This window comes from Vanessa cardui, chromosome 29 (genome assembly GCF_905220365.1).
Source record: "Vanessa cardui chromosome 29, ilVanCard2.1, whole genome shotgun sequence".
NCBI classification, from domain to species: domain Eukaryota; kingdom Metazoa; phylum Arthropoda; class Insecta; order Lepidoptera; family Nymphalidae; genus Vanessa; species Vanessa cardui.
The window spans coordinates 1,535,418-1,558,599 of NC_061151.1; the positions used below are offsets into that span (position 1 = coordinate 1,535,418).

Below are 23,182 nucleotides of genomic sequence, written 5' to 3' on the forward strand. Positions count from 1 at the left end.
GAGGCCTTTAGCCCAGCAGTGGGAATTTACAGGCTGTTGTTGTTGTTTGTTGTTTATTGTAAGCACTATTCGTATTAAAATAGTTAAGACCGCTTCACGAATGAGTGAAAGAGAGCCAAGTACTCTATCTCTTTTCTGTGTCAAGTAATCTCGAAATAACCGTTTAGCTATATTTTCGACCCGGCTTCGCACGGTTACAATGCTGTAGGTAAAACTAAGTGTTAGTATTTAATTGAACTGAATTACCACCAGTTCGGAAAGTGGATTCTACCGAGAAGAACCGGGTGGAAACTTAGTATCAACTATGTAATTTTTTTTCTTTTTTAATAATTGTATTCGAGGTTCGAGTTTAAATTCTAAATATACAATTTACCCTTAAAAATTAACAATTAAAATTTCATCAAAAAATAATTTCAATTGGAATTTGCAAAATAAAGAAAAGAAAATTTAACTGGAAAGGCAAACTTGACTTGTCTCAACGTAATAATTAAAAGAAAGAACTTCCTTCCTGTAGAAGACCTTGCATACAGATTAAAATAACTATTATTATTATTGCCGGTATACCAAAAATAGTGGTAGCTTCACTTAATTGTAAAATACAAGATTATACAGACAATAAAAAGCGTAGAAGTAATATAATAATAATACCGATGTACGAATAAATACAGATATATTACATACATAAATAATTATATTTCAATAATATGACATTGTATTTATAAATTGAAAAAAAAATGCCGGTTCTTCTCGGTAGAATCTAACTACACTTAATATAGTTTGTTAAATGACGATCCAAAAGCGCTTGTAAAGCCTACTTGAATAAAGTTTATTTTGATTGATTGATTGACTATAGTACGAAAAAATTTGATGTAGCATCGGAAAATGCAATGGAATGAAAATAACACCGATTACTGCCGATTTACACAACCAATAGAAATAGGTCCCTATCGCGCCATTCGACGCTATTCGTCGCTATAGATTCACGCGTCAGAGAAAGCAAGTGCATGTCAATCGACGCGTCAAATTGACGAATATATTACGTCATATGATATTACAAGTTATTACGTTTGTGCAAAGATCATATTCGCATGAGAAATAAATATTGATAATTTGGGATACCGTACTCAATTCGGATGTGATCGGTTTTACGAATTTTGCCGAAGCGACATCTAAGTTGTGTCGTACTATACCGAATTAACATTCTTCTTTTTATCTAGAGGGCGATTTCAAACTTTTACATTTATTTTTTGGAACTAAATGCCATATGTCACTGGATTAACTATTCAACCGAGCGTAACAATTATATCTTCGTTTTTGTCTTTTATAATGGGACGACTTAACTCTTTCAATTCGGAACGAGGTCTTATACGCCTCGTTGTGTCTTGTGCTATAAGTTAAGGGTACAGCTAAGAAAAACATAGATTTGTCTGTCGTGCGGAGGCTGTTACGTCTATTTGATTGCAGAAAAGCGATATGTACGATGATAATGATACCTGCACCAATACGGGGTCACTTCGACAACGTATTCAAAATCAAAATAAACTTTATTCAAATAGGCTTTTACAAGCACTTTTGAATCGTCATTTAACAATTAAGTGAAGCTTCCACCGGTACGGAAAGTAGATTCTACCGAGAAGAAGCGGCAAGAAACTCAGTTGTTACTCTAGTAGTTATTCAATCACATCACATTGAATTTTATTTTCTTAAACGTTACGGGGTCTAATAAGCCCCGTACGGATATTATGACAGTTTTCATACGAGTTCTTAAACGCCCCGTAAGGTAAGAAACGAAAAAAAATAACTGCCACTGCTAACCTATTAAACGCGTTCAAATTTGATCATTAAAATACAGAAATCGAGTTATTTAAAACAAGCAGTGTACGCAAATAGCATGTGTGTTTTAAAACCGAAGAAGCCTTATATTTAATCAGTGATATCATCTTAAAACGTGATCTGAACGTAGATTTTTATGTTTTTACTTATACGTAAATAACTGATGTGACGCGTTCGAATGCGTAGTTCTGCGGTTTTCAATGCGATAATCCGTATAAGCGGCTTATTATTGAATAGGTTTTTTTAATCGCTGCTAATTATCAATAATATAATTATTTTAAATGAGGTTTAATGTCAAAATTAATGAAGTACGTTTATTAAGGTTAAGAGCTGAAATGGCCCAGCGGTTAGAACTCGTACAATTTAATGATCACCGGTTAAACCCAGGCAAGCACCACTGAATATTCATGTACTTAATTTGTGTTTATAATTCATCTCGTACTCAGCGGTAAAGAAAAACATCGTGGGGAAACCTGCATGTGTCTAATGAAATCCTGACACATGTCTATTCCCCCTACCCGCATTAGAACATCGTGGTGGAATATGTTCCATACCTTCTCCTCAAACGGAGAGGAGGCCTTAACCCAGCAGTGGGAAATTTATAGGCTCTTGATGTTGTTATATTAACGTTAAAAGAAAGAGAGAGAGATTCTAGAGATTAGCCGAAACAGACAGACGGACAGAAAATTGTTAAAAATGTTATTTTCGTACGTACGTATAAGTACCGTGTATACGTGTAAAAAATACATATGCATTGAGTAAGATAGGGCTATTTTAATTTTACAAACAGACACTTTTATTATATGTATAGATTGTAATTAACAAAATAGTAACAGGATTTTTTAATTAGCTATTTTTGTTTATTTTTACCGTATGAGAATTAGTCTTATGAAACGGGTTTTACCAAACAGCTAAGCGTTTTAATTATGCTTTCAAAATACACATTATATTTACAGAAACAACCAATTATAAAATGTGTTGAAACTACTTAATTTTTTGACCTTGCTAATTACCTATAAGTTTATTGACCTACAGCATGTTAAAATGACTTTGGTTATAAACAGTTGACAATTCTGTGGTGCCAACTTGAAAGTCAAGTTACTGAACAAAATCCTCCTTCCCCAGGACTGCAAAGACATCGAAACTGGTCGTGTTGGCAAGTGCTGCCGCGATCCCTACTACACCGACCCATGGCCGACCAACCAGCTCGGCAAATGGGTGCCCGGCGTTTTCGGTGGTAACGATGGCAAATACGTCCCAGACAGCCGTGGTAGCTCGAACAACATCAGACCCACTGTCACTGCCAGACCACCAGTCACTGGATCCGTTATCTTGAACAATTTCTTGTAAGTATTTTATTTCAATGTAATGTAAAGCCAAGGTAACCTAGTGCTTAGAATGCATCCATCTTAACCGATGATTGCGGGTCCATACCCAAGTAAGCATCACTGACTTTTCATGTACTTAATTTGTATGTATAATTTACCTCACGCTCGGTGGTGAAGGAATCTTAAGAAAACCCTACCCCACATGTATATCCACCAACCTGCATAGGAGTAGCTTAGTGTAATTGACTCCAACTCTTCTCTCCAAAAGAAGGAGGGAGAATAAAATAATGTAACAGTCTTACTATGCTCTACTTATTTTACGTGATCACAACACAAAGCCCTACAATTTGACATAGTTCTAATTAACATATTCCAATTTTTCCAATCAGATCAACAAAACCACCGGGTACACCATTCGGATCAAACCAAGTTACCCCTGGTTACCCTACATCCACCGCTACTCCCTTCGTGCAAAAGGGACAGTTCGGTCAAGGCGGACAGGGTCAATTCAGCGTTGGAGGCCAAGGTCAATACAGTCAAGGAAGTCAGGGACAACGTGGCGTTATTGGACAAGGTTTGTTTTAGTGTTATTAGGTTATTTTGGTGATAGGACTTTGTACCAAGCTGTTAGTCTACTAACCACTCACTACAAATTGTATCGCCAAACTGTTTAATCAAATAAAAAAAAAACTTATTCATGTAGGCTTTTACAAGCACTTCTCAATCGTCATTTAACAAATAAAGAAGACCACCGGTGCGGAAAGTAGATTCTACCGAGAAGAACTTGCAAGAAACTCTTTTCAATTATTTAAAAAATACAGTCATTATGTATGTAATATATCCTGCCTGGAAGTCAACTGGTGTTAACTCCACGCTTTATAATCATCTATAATAAGATTGAATTAAAGCTACAAGTACAATGGACATAACATCATACTATCCAAAATGTCATAACTATATATCGAGGCAGCCCTCATAGAACTTATAAAACGAAAGAAGAAGTGGGTAACCTAAGTATCAATTCTCGATATTTCACTTTTTTATGAAGACAATGACAACGTAATCTCCACTAAGATCTAATAAAACCAGAACAGTTCTCTTAGCTTAAATCGACTAGCCCACTTCTTAGGCTCGGCGTTTTACGAACCTTTTCAAAGCAAAGGATGATACTGTTTGAAAACTTTTTGGTGCATAGATAATGAAAAGATAGGTTATATTTCTAGCAGTGCCAATATCCAATAGTTACCTAAAAGCAGTTTAAGCATTATAAGCATGCATTCTGCGTTCGTTGTAAGCGGTGCACAGCGACTTAAAAGTATTGAAATTATTTACATTAAGTATGTTTGAACAGGTCAAATCGGATCAGGCTCTCAAGTGAACACAGCCTTCTCCCAAGGACAATACGGCCAGAAGGGTCAGGGGCAGATCATAACCCAGGGTAGAGGGCAGGTGGTGAAACAAGGACAAGGGCAGTTCGTATCCCAGGGACAAGGACAATATTCTCAGGGAGCGAAAGGACAGTTCGGCGTTGCTGGACAGGTATATATTTGGGTACAATTTATTAAAACAACCTTAATTCTAAAAGGTATATTTTTCCAAACAGACATAGAGTTGATAAGACATTGTCAAATTACGTACATATTACATGAGGTATTGAGAAGGGTAACTGTCAAGTTCTGACCGTTCTACGCTGAACTCGCCAGAAACAACCGAACATCACAACCATGTATCTAAATGAATTTAAGTAACTTCTCATTATTTACCTTCATTAGTTACCTTATCTCTTAGCTGAGTATTAATTAATTAATAAAGTTTCCTATTGATAACAATAAACATTACAAAATAAATAAATTTTAATCATTATTATTTGTGTAGAGTGTTTTGTTATTAATGTTTTTTTACTCATAGGGCGTACAGACACAATTCGGTGTGGGCCAGAAAGATATTCAAGGACAAGGCATCGGTGTGATTGAAGGTCAAGGAATCGCCATCAAAAAGGGTCAAGGACAGTACTCTTCTCAAGGCCAGGGACAGATAATCACTCAGGGTCAAGGAGCAGCTGTATCCCAAGGGTTCGGTACTGGAATCCGTCAAGGACAAGGAGTGATAGCCACTCAAGGTCAGGGACAGATAGCCACTCAGGCCCAAGGAGCAGCTGTATCCCAAGGTTTCGGTACTGGAATCCGTCAAGGACAAGGGCAGATAACTACTCAAGGCCAGGGAGCAGCTGTATCCCAAGGGTTCGGTACTGGAATCCGTCAAGGACAGGGAGTGATAGCCACTCAAGGACAGGGACAGATAGCCACTCAATCCCAAGGAGCAGCGGTATCCCAAGGATTCGGTACTGGAATCAGACAAGGACAAGGGCAGGTAACCACTCAAGGCCAGGGAGCAGTTGTATCCCAAGGGTTCGGTACTGGAATCCGTCAAGGACAAGGTCAGATAACCACTCAAGGTCAAGGAGCAGTTGTATCCCAAGGGTTCGGAACTGCAGTCAGTCAAGGACAGGGACAGTACGCGACTCAAGGCCAGGGCGCCATCGTTTCACAAGGTTTTGGGGAAGGAGTACGTCAAGGACAGGGCCAATACGTATCCCAAGGTCAGGGACAATTAGTGTCCCAGGGACAGGGCCAATACTTGTCCCAAGGACAGGGACAGCTCGTGACTAGAGGGCAAGGACTGCTCGTATCACAAGGTTTTGGACAAAACATCCGTCAGGGTCAAGGTTTCTCTGTGTCTCAAGGAAGTGGAATCGGTGTTGAGAACGAGTATGGTGAATCGGTGCAGAGAGTTTTCCTGCAGCAGTACAACGGCGGCGGAAAGTGCGGACTTTTGAACGTAAGTTTTTAATTTTCTCTCCATACTAGCCACCCGCACGGGTGCAATACTGATACTAAATACAGAGAATTTGTTTATTTACGACATCACCTTAGAAACTTCAAAAATCATCAGTCATCGTTTCTTTACTATATTGTCCATGTATTATATACAAAATCCTTCCTCTCGAATCACTCTATCCATTAAAAAAACCGCATCAAAATCCGTTGCGTAATTACAAAGATCTAAGCATACATAGGGACAGACAGCGGTGAGCGACTTTGTTTTATACTGTGTAATGATGACATTTCCAGCTGAGATGAGACGTTCACCAAGATAAAAGATAAAGTTACACTAAATCCGATTAAGTGTGATTTTCATGAGCCTATTTTGAATTACTGGCTTGATAGTTCATCTCTAGCTTTATGTCCAAACCTTATCAAGTAGTGTCAAAAGGTTTAAGCCCAGCAATGGAATAACTATTCTTATTACTTAACAATGTATATGTTCAATAAGACCACAGCATATTTCAAAACTTCTCCTCAAAGAGAGCCTGCCTTAGTCCAGCAGTGGGAAATTTATTGTTATTATTATCCTTGTTTTATTGGTTATGGTACCATTTGACTACTCATAGTGATATGTGAGTTTAATCTATAAAGTAAAGTAAGAGCCTGTACATTTCTCACTGCTGAGATAAGGCCTCCTCTTCCATTAAGGAGAGGTTCGGAACACATTCAGACGCTGTTCCAATGGTGGAATGCACATGTGGCAGAATTCCGATGAAATTAGACACATGCAGGTTTCCTCACGATGTATTCCTACACCGCAGAGCACGAGATGAATAATAAACACAAATTAGGCACATATATAGTAATGCTTGACTGGGTTTGAACCCGCAATCATTAGTTAAGATGCGCGCGTTCTAACCACTCCCTCTAGAGATAGAGATTATATGGAAAAGTGTCCTATTGGGGTCCCCAACCATAAGTGTCTACCAAAAATTTTGGAATAACTAATATCGAATCAAATCAAAATACACTTTATCCGAGTAGGCTCTTGCCACTTTTAAATCGTCATTATTAAATCCAAAGCAACCATCGGTTCCGAATATAGATCCTATGGATGAAATAGTGTTTTATAAATTGCCTTAATTTAGAGAGAATTCACAAATTCCTCGATTCCTCCCTTCTAGATCCACAGTGTCAAAATTGCATATATTTGATGGTACACATTTTATTCACAGACCTTTGTTACCTATACTCCAAAAAACCCTATGAAACTTTATACAATGAAACTTGGTTATGTGAAACTTCAAGGGACCTACAATGTTGTTTTACTTATTTTGTATATATATATCTCTCTCTCTCTTCCAAATGAGCAGACAAGTTAACAAAGACCTAAAAAGTTTAGAAAAATCTTCGTTTTGGATTTTGGATTCCATAGCGCCTTCTATATTACTAGGATTTAAATGTTTTATATGACAATAGTTACTAAAAAAGCCTTCACAGAAGAACATTTTCATTCCATACTTGTCTATGACCTAATGGAATTTGAACCTCCGGTCAGTTACAAAGAAAATCTATAATTCTTTGTGACCTTGACATTTCCTGAGTTCGTTTTTTAAACACCATTTATAACTCGTTACATTGAACACCTGTATAAGAAATTAGTATTCATATTAAGTCACCTTTTCGTCACTAATTTCGTTATAAAAATATACAAACATAATTCATTTGAATGCATAAGATTAAATAATAATTCGATGTTAAAATTTTTATCATTATTTAATAAATGCATCATTATTAATAATTATCATTATAAAATGAATAAATCAAGGTTATATTATTTTGTATCACTATTTCGACCTTAACGGGTTACAGTTGGTTGTATGAGGTCAAAAGACATTATAAGTATTTTGTATTTTGATTAAAAGAAGTGTACCGCGGAAGTACTATACTTTCGTACCTATAAATTTAAACATCGATTTTAATATGTCTCAAATCAAAGTTGGTGTAAGCCCGGCTGGGTAGGTACCACCCACTCATCAGATATTCTACCGCTAAACAACAGTACGCAGTATTGTTGTGTTCCAGTTTGAAGGGTGAGTGAGCCAGTGTAACTACAGGCACAAGGGACATAGCATTTTAGTTCCCAAGGTTGGTGGCGCATTGACGATGTAAGGAATAGCTAATATTTCTTACAGCGTCATTGTCTATGGGTGATGGTGACCACTTACCATCAAGTGGCCCATATGCTCGTCTATCAACCTATTCCATAAAAAAAATCTTTAAATTATTTTAAAATTCAGAAACGACGATTCCTGTGCAAACTTTCTGTCCCTATTTAAATAAAGAGTTTCAGAAAAATCCTCACATACATTGCTGAAGGATTATTAGTTCTTTCAAGCCTTCTTGGCTTATAAGTCCTGTATCCCATAAAGGACTTAAAATCAAATAAAACGTTTGAGATTGAATTTTGTTTCCTTAACTACTGCTTACCTATTTTTTTTATTCATTATGATACCTCACTAATAATAATATTATAATATTAGACTAGTAGTATCTATGACAAGTTAATTAAAAAAAAAAAACTTAAGTTGTAAATGTCAGAAGTCACAGCGATCCTGTCACTAAACGCACCTTCCCTTCAAACATATATCAATATGTTAATAATATAAAATGGAAAGCATCCATGTATTTAACACATACCATTTGACCTTAAAATATTTGATGTTAAGAATTTAAAAGTTACAACATTATTTCAACAGTTAATTCATCTTTTGAAATGTCGCAATGTGTTGCCATATTCGATTTAGAATTTTAGAAATGTCATTAAGTTTAAAACAGATTTAATTTAAATTTAATATGTAAACTCTTTTTAAATAACCTTCGTGTATGATGAACGCTATTTAATTGATTACCTGTCGACTCAGCTTAGGTCATTGGTGTGTTTGCGTTTTAATATATTTTCGTGTATTTGTAAAAATATCGTATTTAGCTGTCATATTAAGTTATGAAGCTTTTTCTTTATTTACAAACAAAATCACTAAAATCTTCTCCGAAATGCGCCGTATTTTCTGGTATAAGTTTAATCTATATTGTTTTAGTTTTTGTCAGTTAGACTTGAAAAAAAAAACAAATCTTCTTTTATAAGCACTTAAGCAGTTCATTATAATTATGCTATTTCAATTGAAGAATCAATCTTAGTTCCAAGGATACTACCTAGTTTATTAACCATTTTAGATAAACATAAACTGTTATTTATTTAAAAGATCTATATTCCGAACCGATGATAACTTTATATAAAAAAAATCTTTCAGAATCACGATTCAAATGCTCTTGTAAGAGCCTACTTGAGTGTATTTTGATAGTTCATATGAAGCTGAGAGTAGTGCTTTTGAAGCTTGTAAAAGAATTGAAACTTGGTTGAGGACATATGCATTTACCAAATCGGCACATGTGCACTTACCACTAAATACAACATCATATCAGACTCAAATTTAGCCATCAAAACTCCATAATAATTACCTGATTTGAAACCTAGAATGATTGGCGCGTTCTAACTGCTGCTGAGATGGTTAGAACGCGTCACATGTGACACTTGAAACATCCACTAACCCGCATTAGAACAGTGTGATGGAACGTTCCTAACCTTCTCCTCAAAAGGAGAGGAGGCCTTAACCCAGTAGTGGGAAATTTGCAGGCTGTTACTATAATTATTTATATTATCAACCAAATGTAAATAATACATGATTAATTTCTTCCTCAGGGTCAAAAGCCAAACGGTAACCGCAATAATCTTGAAGTAGACTTCGCGGAAATACCATGGCAAGCGATGGTGCTGCTGCAAACGAACAAGAGTCTTCTCTGCGGCGGTGTGATCACCAGACCTGACGTCGTTGTTACATCAGCGGCCTGTGTTGATGGGTATGTTGTTTTATAATGGAATTTATTATTGCAAAAGCATTTTCTTCTTGATTTAATGAGTCGTACCTGAAGATCATTTACTAGTTTTTCACGTTCTTAAATTAAAGTTCCATATACGACGACCTCCGTGTACACCGGTTTTCATCGTTTCACGCCCCTCTGATGTCCTGGGTTCGATTCCCGGCCGAGTCGATTTAGAAATTCATTAGTTTTCTATATTGTCTTGGGTCTGAGTGTTTGTACCGTCGTTACTTCTGATTATCCATAACACAAGTGCTTTAGCTACTTACATTGGGAACAGAGTAATGTATGTGATGTTGTCCAATATTTATTTATATACTAACTTTGTCCTTATTCTTGACCCATTCTAGCTTGGATGCCAAGAACGTGCTCATCAAGGGTGGGGAATGGAAACTTGGAATTGATGACGAACCCCTACCCTTCCAAATCGTTCAGGTCAAGACAATCTTACGCCATCCCTTCTACAAAAGCGGCAGTGCCCACTACGATGCAGCAATCTTAGTGCTGACTGAGAATCTACGATTCGCCAAGAATATCTACCCCATCTGCTTACCAGGGGCTGATGAGACATTAGACAAGTACTACGACGGGGCTGGACAGTGCATTGTTACTGGATGGGGCAAACAAGTATTACAAGGTAAGATTTTGTTTTTATGATTTAGTATTTTAGTAAATTATTTGATGCTAGATTTAGTACAAGATCGTCTGGGTCCATCTTATCATCAAAATGTAACGTTTAATATAGCTATCATCCCTTTTACGAAATTAAATAGCCCACTGCTGGGCTGAAGCCGTGAGAATAATCGGAGAAGATTTTTTTTGGATATTTTGTTAATGTAGCAATCCTTATAAGATTTGATGGATTTTAAAATTCAAATAATTATATTCGGTAACGAACTTTGTGACGTCATCAAGCCTACTTATATATAAGGGTGTTATTCCCCCCTCCCATTTCCACTAAAACTGAAATCTTAAAAGACAATAATAGTCTCAAAAATTTCTACCGTCCGACTTGATGTAAGTTACGAGGCATATATCACGTATCATTTCCAACACATGCAGGTTGCCTCACGACGTCCTTCACCGCAGGGCATATAAGAAACATTTACTTTGTTTACCGAAAATGTTAGCAATTGGTGAAACCGTATGCGTTTAAAAATACAAATACATTTTATTACACACCAAAGATATCGCGCAAAGACAAATGATAGACTGTTTACTAAAAGAAGTCTTATCTAGTCAACGTTTACGTTTAAATTATACAAAAGTCCACAAAAAAGTCCCCAAAAGTTGTCTTAAAAGTTGTTGAACATGCTTTGATCCAAGTTATCACAACGACATTCTAATTATTTTGTGATTTTAAAACTTAACTATACGTATTTAATAATAAACAACGCTAGCGCGATTTAATGTGCTACTAGCGCCATCTGTTATTTAACACTACAATTACATTTGTAAAAAATATTTAAATAATACAATAATCAATAAGAATAATTTAATAATAAACATATTAAAATATCGAATATCAAATCAGGGTCTTCATAAATAACATTTATTATCTCGTTAGAGAAAAATTCAATAACAAGTTTTTTCAACGCTTAAATACAACATCGATATTTCTGAGAATTATTAACGGCTATGACAATGTAAATTTCACATACTATATCTATGTTAATATTGTTCGAAAACCAATGATACGACACACGTGTATATACGTTAAATTATATATACTGATATTATGAATTACGAAATCTAGTCTGTATGTTGTCCTTTCACGGCTAAAAAAATATATGCCAGATACAATTTCGTTAAGATATATATAATTAAACAGGAAACTGCAATAAATAAACTAATATATTTTAGCAATATTGCTCCAGCATGATTAAAATGGATAAATATTGTTAAAAAGTATTGTATTATATGTAATCCAGAACTATCTATAATAAAGTTAAACAAAGCGCATACAATATTTCAAATTTAAGGTTTATCTTTAAATAAATACGAAATCATTGACAGTCAAAGCAATTTATAATAAAAAAAAATCTAATAGTGCAAAGATCGCGAATATTAATCCTGAATATTATTACCATAAATATTATAATTTAAAATATTAAAATATAATATCTTAGATAAATTAAAATAATAATTTTAACAATATCACAAACGTTTGTATAAAACAGTTATTAATTTAGTATATGTTAAAGGTTTAATATGTAAAAGTAAAAAAACTTAATAAAATTTTAAGTAAAATTATTCAAATTGTTTTTATCTGTTATGTAAATTATGTCATGACTCATGAGGTAATCACAGATTATATTACAATAGTTTTTTTTTATTTATCCGTTAAAAATAGATGGCCAAAGCTTGTTTCGTTTTCGTAATTCGTATAAATTAAAAAACATATTCTTAATTCAAAAAGGCTCTTATATTTAAAGGTTTTAAATTGTTACATTACTTGACAAATACATTTTAATTGTATTAAGTTAATACTAATCCTTGATAAATCTAAGTTATGTTTATCTTTTTTCCTACTTCCATCGGAATAAGTTATATATTTAGATAAACTGACAGTTAAACCTGAGAATGTATTTTTGACATTCCTTACGTTTTTTTATGGAATAAAGATAAGGTATAGTCCTGATGAGCCTTATCTATATTTCTGTACTAATATTATACATGTAAGAGTAACCGTGTCTGTCTGTTTGTCACTCTTTAACTGCCGAAGCAATGAACCGAAAGTAAAGTAAAGTAACAGCCTATACATATCCCACCGCTGAGATAAGGCCTCCTCTTCCATTAAGGAGAGGGTTTGGAACATATTGCACCACGGTGTTCCAATGCGGGTTGGTGGAATCCAATGCGGGTTGGTGGAAATGAACCGAATTTGACGAAATTTCCTATGAAACTTGAACTACAAGGAAGGACGAAGGATACTTTATGGCATAACACATGACAACCTTCAAAACGCGAGCGAACCAACATGTGAAAATAGTTTTTCTTATAATTCGAATCAATATATCAGGTACTTTAATTTAGTTTAAATTTCGACCAATCAGCGATTACTAAATATACATAAATATAAAAAAAACCACACGATGTTTTGACGTGTAAATATTACAGCCAATCAGGTAATTGCTAAATATTTTGAAGCCAATTAAATAAAGATGTGCAAATAATATGACATTCCAATTTTAACTAATTACGAAACTTATTTGATTGACCGAGTCGTTGATTGAGGTAGCCTTCAAATATATGTAATTAAGAAAAATGATTAAGATTTATAATGGCGAAATAAGATGCGTTTGCATTTCGAGCGATCGAAAGTTATCCTCAGCCGTGGGATATATAAATGCGCGCGTTATAAAATATAAAAAGAGGTAGATAGGTTTCCTTACGATGTTAACCGTCACCGACGAGCTGGAGATGATTTATAAACACAAATTAAACACGTGATAGTTTATTGGTGCTTGCCTGGGTTTGAACCCGCAATCATCGGTTAAAATGTACGCGTTGTAAAATGTACATGGATGTTAGTAAGTTAACCAAAAATACTTTATTTTTAATTAGCTCCATAAATTGATCCCAGTCTCAAAGATCCAATGAATATAAACAACCCATAAAAAATAGTATTAGTTTTTCTGTATTTTCCAATTTTTTGGACAATTTTAACAAATTCTTTATCCATGAACTTTAAGGAACATTTAAATTTTTTTTCTCCAATCTGCTTTGAACTTTAACGATCATTTGATAAATTATTATACAATTGTACTCAAGTTATATACCAAACATTAATTAAGGTAGGTAGACTCACAGATGGGCCACTTTATAGGGAGCTACCACTATAGATACCAGCACTGTAGGATACATTAACCATCCCTTATATCTAGGGAACTAAGATGTTAAGATTCTTATTGACGAACTCCGTAGTCGAGTACTGTGTACACCGGTTTTCATGGGTACGCCACTCCGAGGTCCCGGATTTGAAAGTTGGCCGATTCGATGTATAAAAAGTTCATTAGTTTTCTATGTTGTCTTGGGTCTGCGCAGTGGCGGATTTACCAAATGTATGCAAATTTAGACGGGCGGCAAATTTAGCCCAAATTTGTCTTACAGAAATTTAAAAAAAAAACTTATAATATATATGTATACACATTACGTTCGTAATCCTTAAACTCGTCACTACATAGCGAGTTGGAAAAATAATCTAGTAACTGACAGAAATATCATCTAGTTTATAATCATACTAATAACGGGAAAGAACCGATGTAATGAGAACGGTAGAACACAAATCATAAATGTTACTAAAAAAGTTAGGGCGGCAAATATTTAATAGCCTACTAGCCTACTGGCGGCAGATTTGTAAATCCGCCAATGGGTCTGCGTATTTGTGGTACCGTCGTACATTGGGATCAGAGTAATGTGATGTCCAATATTTATTTATTTATAATTATTGCCTTGTTACACTGGCTCACTCGGACATTAATATAATAATATTTTCTCACATATAATTTGAATTTAAAGTAAATATTTTGCAATAATATCTTATTTTAAATGCAAACCGTGAACTAAACTTCGGTACAAGTGGGTTAAATGCCTAGTATATATAATATATACATTTAATGTCCTGTAGCTATAAAATCCAAGTGCATAATGCTATCATTATATTTAACTTGACTGTACGTGCGTTCGTTAATGACTGGGCCGATTTTGATGTGATCTGAATCACAGTTTTTTTATGGAATAGGTTGACGAACATATGGCCCACCTGATGGAAAGTTGTCACCATCACCCATAGACAATGACGCTGTAAGAAATATTAACTATTCCTTACATCGTCAATGCGCCGCCTACCTTGGGAACTAAGATGCTATTTGTGCCTGTAGTTGCACTGGCTCACTCACCCTTCGAACCGGAACACAACAATACTGCGTACTGTTGTTTAGCGATAGAATATGATGAGTGGGTTGTACCTACCCAGGCGGGCTTGCACAAAGCCCTACCACCAAGAAAGTTACTATAAAAATAATTAAAAATCATATTTTTTTTATGTTCATGAGTAATAGGAAGTGGTCACCTCGGTTTTTACGATAATTCTCCCCGAGAACCTATATATATATCATTTGATGTCATGATATATATGTCAGCAAATTTGATTCTGCGTTTAGAGGTGAAGGAGGGATACTTCTAGGTAGCTTAACTAGCATAGAGAAATTTACTCCAAAGGAGTCAATATTCAAAATTTCTTTATCTATATTAAAAAAAAAACAATCTTCACCCGTGTGTTTGATCATTAGTGTTGCCCTGCTAAAATAAAATTTATTTGTTTATAAAAACAGCAATATAACAAAATCGTAAATTTACGTTTTTAGAATAAACTTATTTTGCATTTAAAATAAGCGAATATAATTTTAATTATTATTTATTATACTTTTCAATCAATTTCCAATGACAAATGAATCGCGTTATTTATTGGCTGTATAATGTGTGACCTTCGACACGACGTTTATTTTTTTACATATTAGTTTATCATTAAATCAGTATTGATGATTACGACGCTTTTATCTAAAATTTTTGGTTTTCCATTAGTTTGAAGCGACTTTTAAATTGTCTACTTTGATTAATTATTCTTCGAATTATTTAGTATTATGGATAACAACTGTACGCCCTTGTCTAACAACACGAACAAACTTAAAACTTTATTCATACATATATATAAAAAAAAAACAAACAAGAAAATGTGTGGAACTATAATATTTTGCCTTTGCCTATGAACACATTAAAAAAAATCCTTTAATTATTCAACCTATATTAATATTATATATGTGAAAGTAACTCTGTCTGTCTGTCGTTTCACGACCAAACCGCTGAACCGATTTTCATGAAATTTGTTATGACGCAAATTTGATCTCCAAGAAAGGAAATAGGAAATAGACTACTTTTTTTGCCTTAACACATGACTACTAGTTCTAAATATAGATTACATCAAAATAAACCAAGGATATCGCTTCTAAATTATAGAAAAGGCGGTATTTTTGGTTTTTTTTTTCGCGTATATATCAGCAAATATTCTCATTAACACATCTTGTTTTTCCCGTTCAAATGAATGAACTATTCGATTTATATAACCTTGTTTTTAAATTTGTTAACAAACAGACGTGAACATTAAAAAAAAACCGCAAAAGCACATTTAAATAATTAGTCTTGGTGTTTACCGGTCATCAGATGTTAAGTTAAATACAATCAAGCTATCTCTTTCTAACATAGTGTAATAAAACTTACATAACATTAATTTATGTCAATATATTAGTTTACCAATCGATACATATATTTATCGATTTATATACAATACAATACAACGCCCAGCACGAGATGAATTTTAAGCACGAATTAAGCACATATATATAGTGGTGCTTGCCTGGGTTTGAAACCGAAATCATCTTTACTTGAATAAAGTTTATTTTGATTTGATTTGATTTGTAAGTATTTATAGGCATTAATTAAAAAAAGGAAATTTAAATTTGAATATATTAGATGCCGCCGATTTAGAGGTTACCTAGAAGGTGTTTCGTAGTCGGTTTTCATAATAAAGTCTGTCTATTGGATTTCAAGATTTCTTCGCACCAAATTAGAATATGTATGATGGAAAATGACAAATACTCAGATAGTCAATTAATCTTCCATTTGTCCAAAATAAAAATAAACTTTATTCAAGGCTTTTACAAGCACTTTTGAATCGTCATTTAACAACTAAGTGAAGCTACCATCGGTTCGAAAATTAGATTCTACCGAAAAGAACCAGTAAGAAACTCAGTAGTTACTTTTTCACCATTTAAAAATACAGTCATGTAGTTAATTATAGCTTCTTTAACTCAGTAGATACCCTTCTTTTGTATTTGAGTGTATTGGAGTCAAAAAGCAAAAGGTAATTTAGCCCAACAATGGAACAACCAAAGAAATATTTTATTTAATCTGTTGATAAAAAATCGTACATTAAAAATCAGTTTTACTAACAATATCCCTGGAATCATTAAATTAAGGTTATATTTTTATCAACCAATAATAAATTTACCCATCTGTTTAGCTGTCAATAAAATACGTCAGTTTTTTTTTAATCTAACATTCAAAATAGGTGACCGTGAACATAACTACAAAAGTTTTACAATAAAAAAAAAAACAAGAAACATCGTAAATATTACTAATGACATGAATTCTATTATATTCCTAACCGGTCAGATCAAATCAATTTGATAACCTCAAAAATTCAAAGTCATATTTATAAATAAATATTTATTTAAACTAGTATTCGTTCTGTGTTTGAAAATTGCTCATTATCAATATTATATTTTTGAGAAATATTGTGCAGTATGTTTCGTTTATTTAATTAAGTTTTGTCTGGGTAGGGTATTTTCATCATATGTATGTCGGAGTAACAGGATGTCGAGGTGACTTTGGTGGTTTAATAAATAATAAAATTCCACAGACATTTTTAACTTTGCCGTTTCATAAATTTAAGTAATTTGTAAAAAAAAATGCATTTGTAAAGAAGGCATAGATAGTATTCAGAACAAGATTATACAGACGATAAGAAAGCCTGCATTTAACCTTCCAAACAGCATATATTACATAAATATATGATGAAAAACGTAACTGCTACGTTATTCTCGGTAGAATCTAGTTTCTGAACCAGTGTCAGCTTCACTTAAAATTTTTGATAAATGACTATTTAAAAATGCTTGTAAAAGTCTATTTAAATAAAGTATATTCGGATCGATTGATCACAAATTTACCGCAAAACCAGTGGAATCTACAGGCAAGGGCTGCCAGTTATTATAAAACAGTTTATAAATGTCAAGCAGTGTTGCTGTTAAGTACTGTGTTATATTTAATAAATCTATTTTTTATTTTTTTTTGTATTGAATTACACGATCTGGGAACATAACATATAATAAATAATTCTAGGCTGTTTCTATAGGTAATAGTGACCCACCACAGGTGGCCTATTGGCGAGTTAATTTTAATTCACTACATTCTCATAGGTAATATGATATTTACGTCAAACTTTTTCTGCCATTGACCTTCACAAAAAGAAAGATGGCGTCCAATGATGACATAAGACATGACAGCAACATTATACATCTCTAAAAGCGTTAAACATACATTAAAGTAATATATCAGGATTTAAATTATGCAATGATCAATTCGTCTGTAATTTAAATATTCGAAAAGATTATCTTCTTAGATACATGCATTAATAATGAGTTTTTTATGTATAAGATAAAACCTTTTTGGTTAATCTTGAAAAAGAAATATTTAAGCTGTGGCGAGTTCTTTTTCTTGACACTGATTTTAATATTTTTTTCATATTGTTTATTAAAGGCCATAATGAATTTAATATATACTTTTAATGAGGATGCTGTTTCTGTACAAGAAACTTCGTCTAAAAACTGCAGATTTTTTCAAATTCAGAGATACTCGTATAAAGTCGTAACTTTGAACCCATCTTATAATTATGTTCCAAACCAAAATTGACGCGACATCAATGGCGCCGTGCTTTATATTACTTTAATATAAATAAATAATTTAATCTATGACATTCACTATGGAAATTCACAAACGGAAAGGATTTGAAAAAATGGCGATTTACCAATTTTTTAAAATCCTTTCCGAACCTAGGTGGCTTCCCTTATTATCGAATCGAGTTATATATATTCCTTGTTTTGTTCATACAAAAGTTTTCAAACTATTTTTATAATGAGAGTAAATAAAATTTCTATCTACATGTTTACAACATTAGGTTCAATTTTAAAAAGCAACCACAGTAAACACTTAGGACAACAACAAAACAACAACAACAACAACAAACTGCTGGGCCAAAGGCCTCCTCTCCCTTAGAGGAGAAGGTTTTGGAACATATTCCACCACGCTGTTTCAATGTGGGTTGGTGGAATACACATGTGGCAGAATTTCTATGAAATTTGTCACATGCAGGTTTCCTCACGATGTTTTCCTTCACCGCTAAGCACGAGATGAATTATAAAGGCACATTAAGCACATGAATCAGCGGTGCTTGCCTGGTTTTGAACTCGCAATCATCGGTTAAGATGCACGCATTCTAACCACTGGGCCATCTCGACTCCACTTAGGACATTTTAAATTAATTGTATTTTGTTTTTCAGCTCACCTCTCCGGCAGTATCATGCACAGCCTTAACGTGTCTCTGATCACACCTGGAGAATGCCAGGCTAAGCTGAGCTCAGACTACCCACACCTCCTGGACCAGTACGACGAAGACAGCTGCGTTTGTGGACAACCCTCAAACCCATTGAATAACATCTGCAAGGTAACAACAACAACAGCCTGTAAATTTCCCTCTGCTCTGCTAAAGGCCCTTTCCCTATGAGCAGAAGCATTGGAACATATAACCACGCTGTTCCAATGCGGGTTGGCGGAATACACATGTGGCGGAATTTCTATGAAATTTGACACATGCAGGTTTCCTCACGATGTTTTCCTCTACCACCGAGCACGAGATGAATTATAAACATAAATTAAGCACATGAATATTCAGTGGTCTTTGCCTGGGTTTGAACCCGTAATCATCGGTTAAGATGCACGCGTTCTAACCACTAGGCCATCTCTCCTCCTGCGAGATATACTAATAAGGCTGTTGAACCCGAAATTCTAAGTTCAAATACACAAAACGTCATTAACAATTTCCGGTATCTAATTATTATATATTGTATAAGATTTTGAGTTCGATTGTGAGTCAGTCAGTCAGTGAAATCGTGTACACAAGAGATTTATAATTACATTGTTCAATTAGCAGACCATTGTCAAAGTTTCATCCTTGACATTTGAAATATGTCGCCTACGGATGTAGAGATTCCCTTGGAATATTTATGTTATGTATTCATATTGATTTACATTAACAGTATAGTATAGTAACATCCTGAGAAGATTAGTGGCGTATTCCATCACGCTGTTCCAATGCGGTTTGGTGGATTAATATGTGGTAATATTTAATTGAAATTGAATGCAGGTTTCCTCACGATGTTTTCCTTATGACATAAACACAAATAAGTCACCTTAATTCAGTGGTGCTTCCCTGGGTTTGAACGCGTAATGACGACCTCCGTGGAAGAGTGGTGTGTACACCGGTTTTTAATGGGTAAGCCACTCTAAGGTCCTGGGTTCGATTCCCGGCTGAGTCGATGTATTTTATCATTAGTTTTCTACGTTGTCTTGGGTCTGGGTGTTTGTACCGTCGTTACTTCTGATTTTACACAACTTTTACACAGCTTTAGCTGCTTACATTGGGATCAGAGTAATGTATGTGATGTTGTAATCGTCGGTATAGATGCAGCGTTTCCACTGGGCTATCTCGACTCTTCAAAAGCCCCTCGTCGCTATAGATCTATATAACTATAACTCTTTTCTTTGTTTTCCAGGTGGATATCGGCAGTGCGCTCGCATGTACCACCGGGGATGGTCACTACGTGTTCCGAGGCGTATACTCCTGGGATTCAGGTAACGTGAACACATACATACATAGTATAAAACGAAGTCGCTTTCTCTGTCCCTATATCCCTATGTATGCTTAAACCTTTAAACTACGCAACGGATTTTGATGCGGTTTTTTTTAATAGAGTGATTCGAGAAGAAGGCTTTTGTGTATAATTAGTGGATACTATTGTAAAGCAAGCCGGGGCGGGTCCCTTGTACATACATATTTACGACAGATTGGTCTCTTGGCTAGCTTATAAGGCTATAGAACCCAAAATACTGGGTGCAAAGTCGCTTCTAATATAGAAAATGAATTTAGCTATAAGTAAAAAAAAGTTCTTAAGCCGTCTTGAAAGAATATATTATGCTTAGAGGTAGTAGTCGAAGTATTATCAAAATCCAAACTGATAGAAAAATCCTTTTACAGAGATGATAACATATTCTGATTAATTTTTCAAGGTCAATTTTCTCACGATGGTATCCTTAAAATGTTGGGATTCTAAGGATACACTGGGTTATGCCATCTTTTTTAAAAGTCAGTTAAGATCAATTGCAAACAGCTTATAAATAGAAAAGAGCATAACTTGGCAATGTCTTGGAATATTATTAATAAATATTTGACGAACACTTATTTCAGATTTAAGACATTTAAATTTTTCATACAATGCTGGACAAAAGTCGATCTCTTGATCATCATCGAAGAAATTATTTTTTTTACATTAAATTAATAGCCTGTAAATTTCCTACAGCTGGGCTAAGACGAGAGGTCTTTTGTCCTTTTGAGGAGAAGGTTTAACGCTACACCAATACGGGTTGGTGGATATACATGTCCCAGAATTTGGTTGAAATTAGTCACGTGCTTTCCTTCATCACTGAGCACGAGATGATTTATAAACACAAATTCAAAATTAACTAAACATAATTGTTTCAGGCTGTCAAACCGGCAACCAGCTCGCAGCGTTCTACAGATTCGACCTCGAGTGGTACCAATGGGCTATTGGGCTAATCGAAAGCGTCAGATTCGCTCAATTCAGCACCGTAACCAAAGTCACATCAGGCCGGTACTCCGGTGGAGTGAAGGGCTTCAACAGCGCTAAGGGCTCCCAATACAGCGGCGTGAAAGGCTCAATCAACTCAGCAGACAGTGCTAATGGATTCGGCGTTGCCAAGGGCCAGTTCGGATTCGGCCAAGGTTTAGTCAGTCAGGGTCAGTTCAAGCAACAGTTCAGCTCAGAGAAGGTGTCATCAAGTGGGTCCCAAAGCGGTTTCGGAACCGGTTTCAATTTCGCTGAGATCAAACCGATTTCAAACGGCTTCAGCGCGACATACTCAGAGAAGAAAGTCTTCCAGAGCGAACCGAAGATAATAACGTACACGACAAAACCGGAAATCGTAACCTACACGACGAAACCGGAAATAGTTACGTACACGACGAAACCGGAGATCGTCACTTTTACGACGAAACCAGAAATTTTCACTTACACGACGAAACCGAAAATCATCACATACACGACGAAACCGAAAATCGTGACGTATACGACGAAGCCACAGATTATAACTTACACGACGAAACCACAGATTATAAGCTACGAGACGTCAGGGAGCCGCACCAACCCCCAGTACATCGCCCCCGGCGTGACATTCAACCCCTCTTTCTCAGAGTTAGTCGGTAAACACGAACATACCGCTAAATGTAAGTGCTTAGAAGGCAAGAAGTAAGGTAACATCGGAATCACAATTTAAGTCTAAGTGCCATAACATTCTGTATTAAAAAAAAAAACATTAAAAATAAATCATTTTGACAGTACAAAAATCAAACATCAGTTCCTAGAAAGAGTTACCCGAAAAAAAAAAAGAAAATTCAAAATGGCGAACGACAATTATTTTATTTATAAACATAATGTACATAGGTAGGATGTATTTATTTTAATTTGTAATAAAATTCTATTATATATTGAAAGTATATATATTTACAGTCATTTTCTATTCTACCTATAAAAAAAATGTACATTTCATGATAATAATTATATTTTAATGTTTTATAATTAGATTTTTGACCATATTGGTTGGAAAAGATTACCAAAATGGTCGACTCTCTAATTTTAATTGGTCTTAGTTATAAAATTAAGTCTACATTTATAAAAAAAACGTACACAGATTATGTAAAATTAAGTATTTAGTCAATATTCCATGTATTGATATCTATAATTGTAAAATTAGGATTAAATAAAATATGAAGTACTTTACATATATAACTTGTTTTATTTCCTTCTTTCCTTGTATTATTAAAAAAAATATTATAGCCTAAGTTACTCCTCATTATATCAGTTATCTGCCAGTGAAAGTCCCTTCAAAATCGGTCGAGCCATTCCAGAGATTAGCCGGAACAAATAGACAGACCGACAAAAATTGTAAAAAGAAATATTTTGGTATATGTACCGTGTATATACGTATGTATTGAGTTAAAAAGGGCTATTTTAATATTATAAACAGACACTCCAATTTTTTTATATGTATAGATAGATCAAATCAAATTAAACGTCTGAATTTTAAGCGAGTGAAACTGCGCAAAAAAATATATTTATTGTTAAGCCAGCGCCAGACATGCGCTTGCCAGATATTTGTTAAAAAGATATGGTCTCATGTGGGACACCAAAATAAATAAATAAATAATAAATATTGGACAACATCAAATAAATTACTTTGATGCCAATGTGAGTAGCTAAAGCACTTGTGTTATGGAAGATCAGAAGT

General features: G+C 34.5%; 1 protein-coding gene across 2 annotated transcripts in view; it reads left to right on the plus strand.

Moving 5' to 3' along the window:
• Positions 1–22,678, plus strand: part of LOC124541826 — a 60,607-nt gene extending 37,929 nt beyond the window's left edge. The window contains exons 5-14 of one of the 2 annotated variants that reach the window (XM_047119733.1): positions 2,959–3,179; positions 3,551–3,735; positions 4,513–4,700; positions 5,070–5,376; positions 5,545–5,999; positions 9,747–9,904; positions 10,276–10,562; positions 19,102–19,265; positions 20,374–20,452; positions 21,360–22,678. In XM_047119733.1, coding sequence (XP_046975689.1) covers positions 2,959–3,179; positions 3,551–3,735; positions 4,513–4,700; positions 5,070–5,376; positions 5,545–5,999; positions 9,747–9,904; positions 10,276–10,562; positions 19,102–19,265; positions 20,374–20,452; positions 21,360–22,147 — 2,832 coding nt within the window. In that variant the 3' untranslated portion in view covers positions 22,148–22,678. Of the gene's footprint in view, positions 1–2,958; positions 3,180–3,550; positions 3,736–4,512; positions 4,701–5,069; positions 6,000–9,746; positions 9,905–10,275; positions 10,563–19,101; positions 19,266–20,373; positions 20,453–21,359 lie in introns of both variants that reach the window. The other variant, XM_047119732.1, reaches the window with a different exon arrangement.
• Positions 22,679–23,182: the final 504 nt, after the last annotated feature.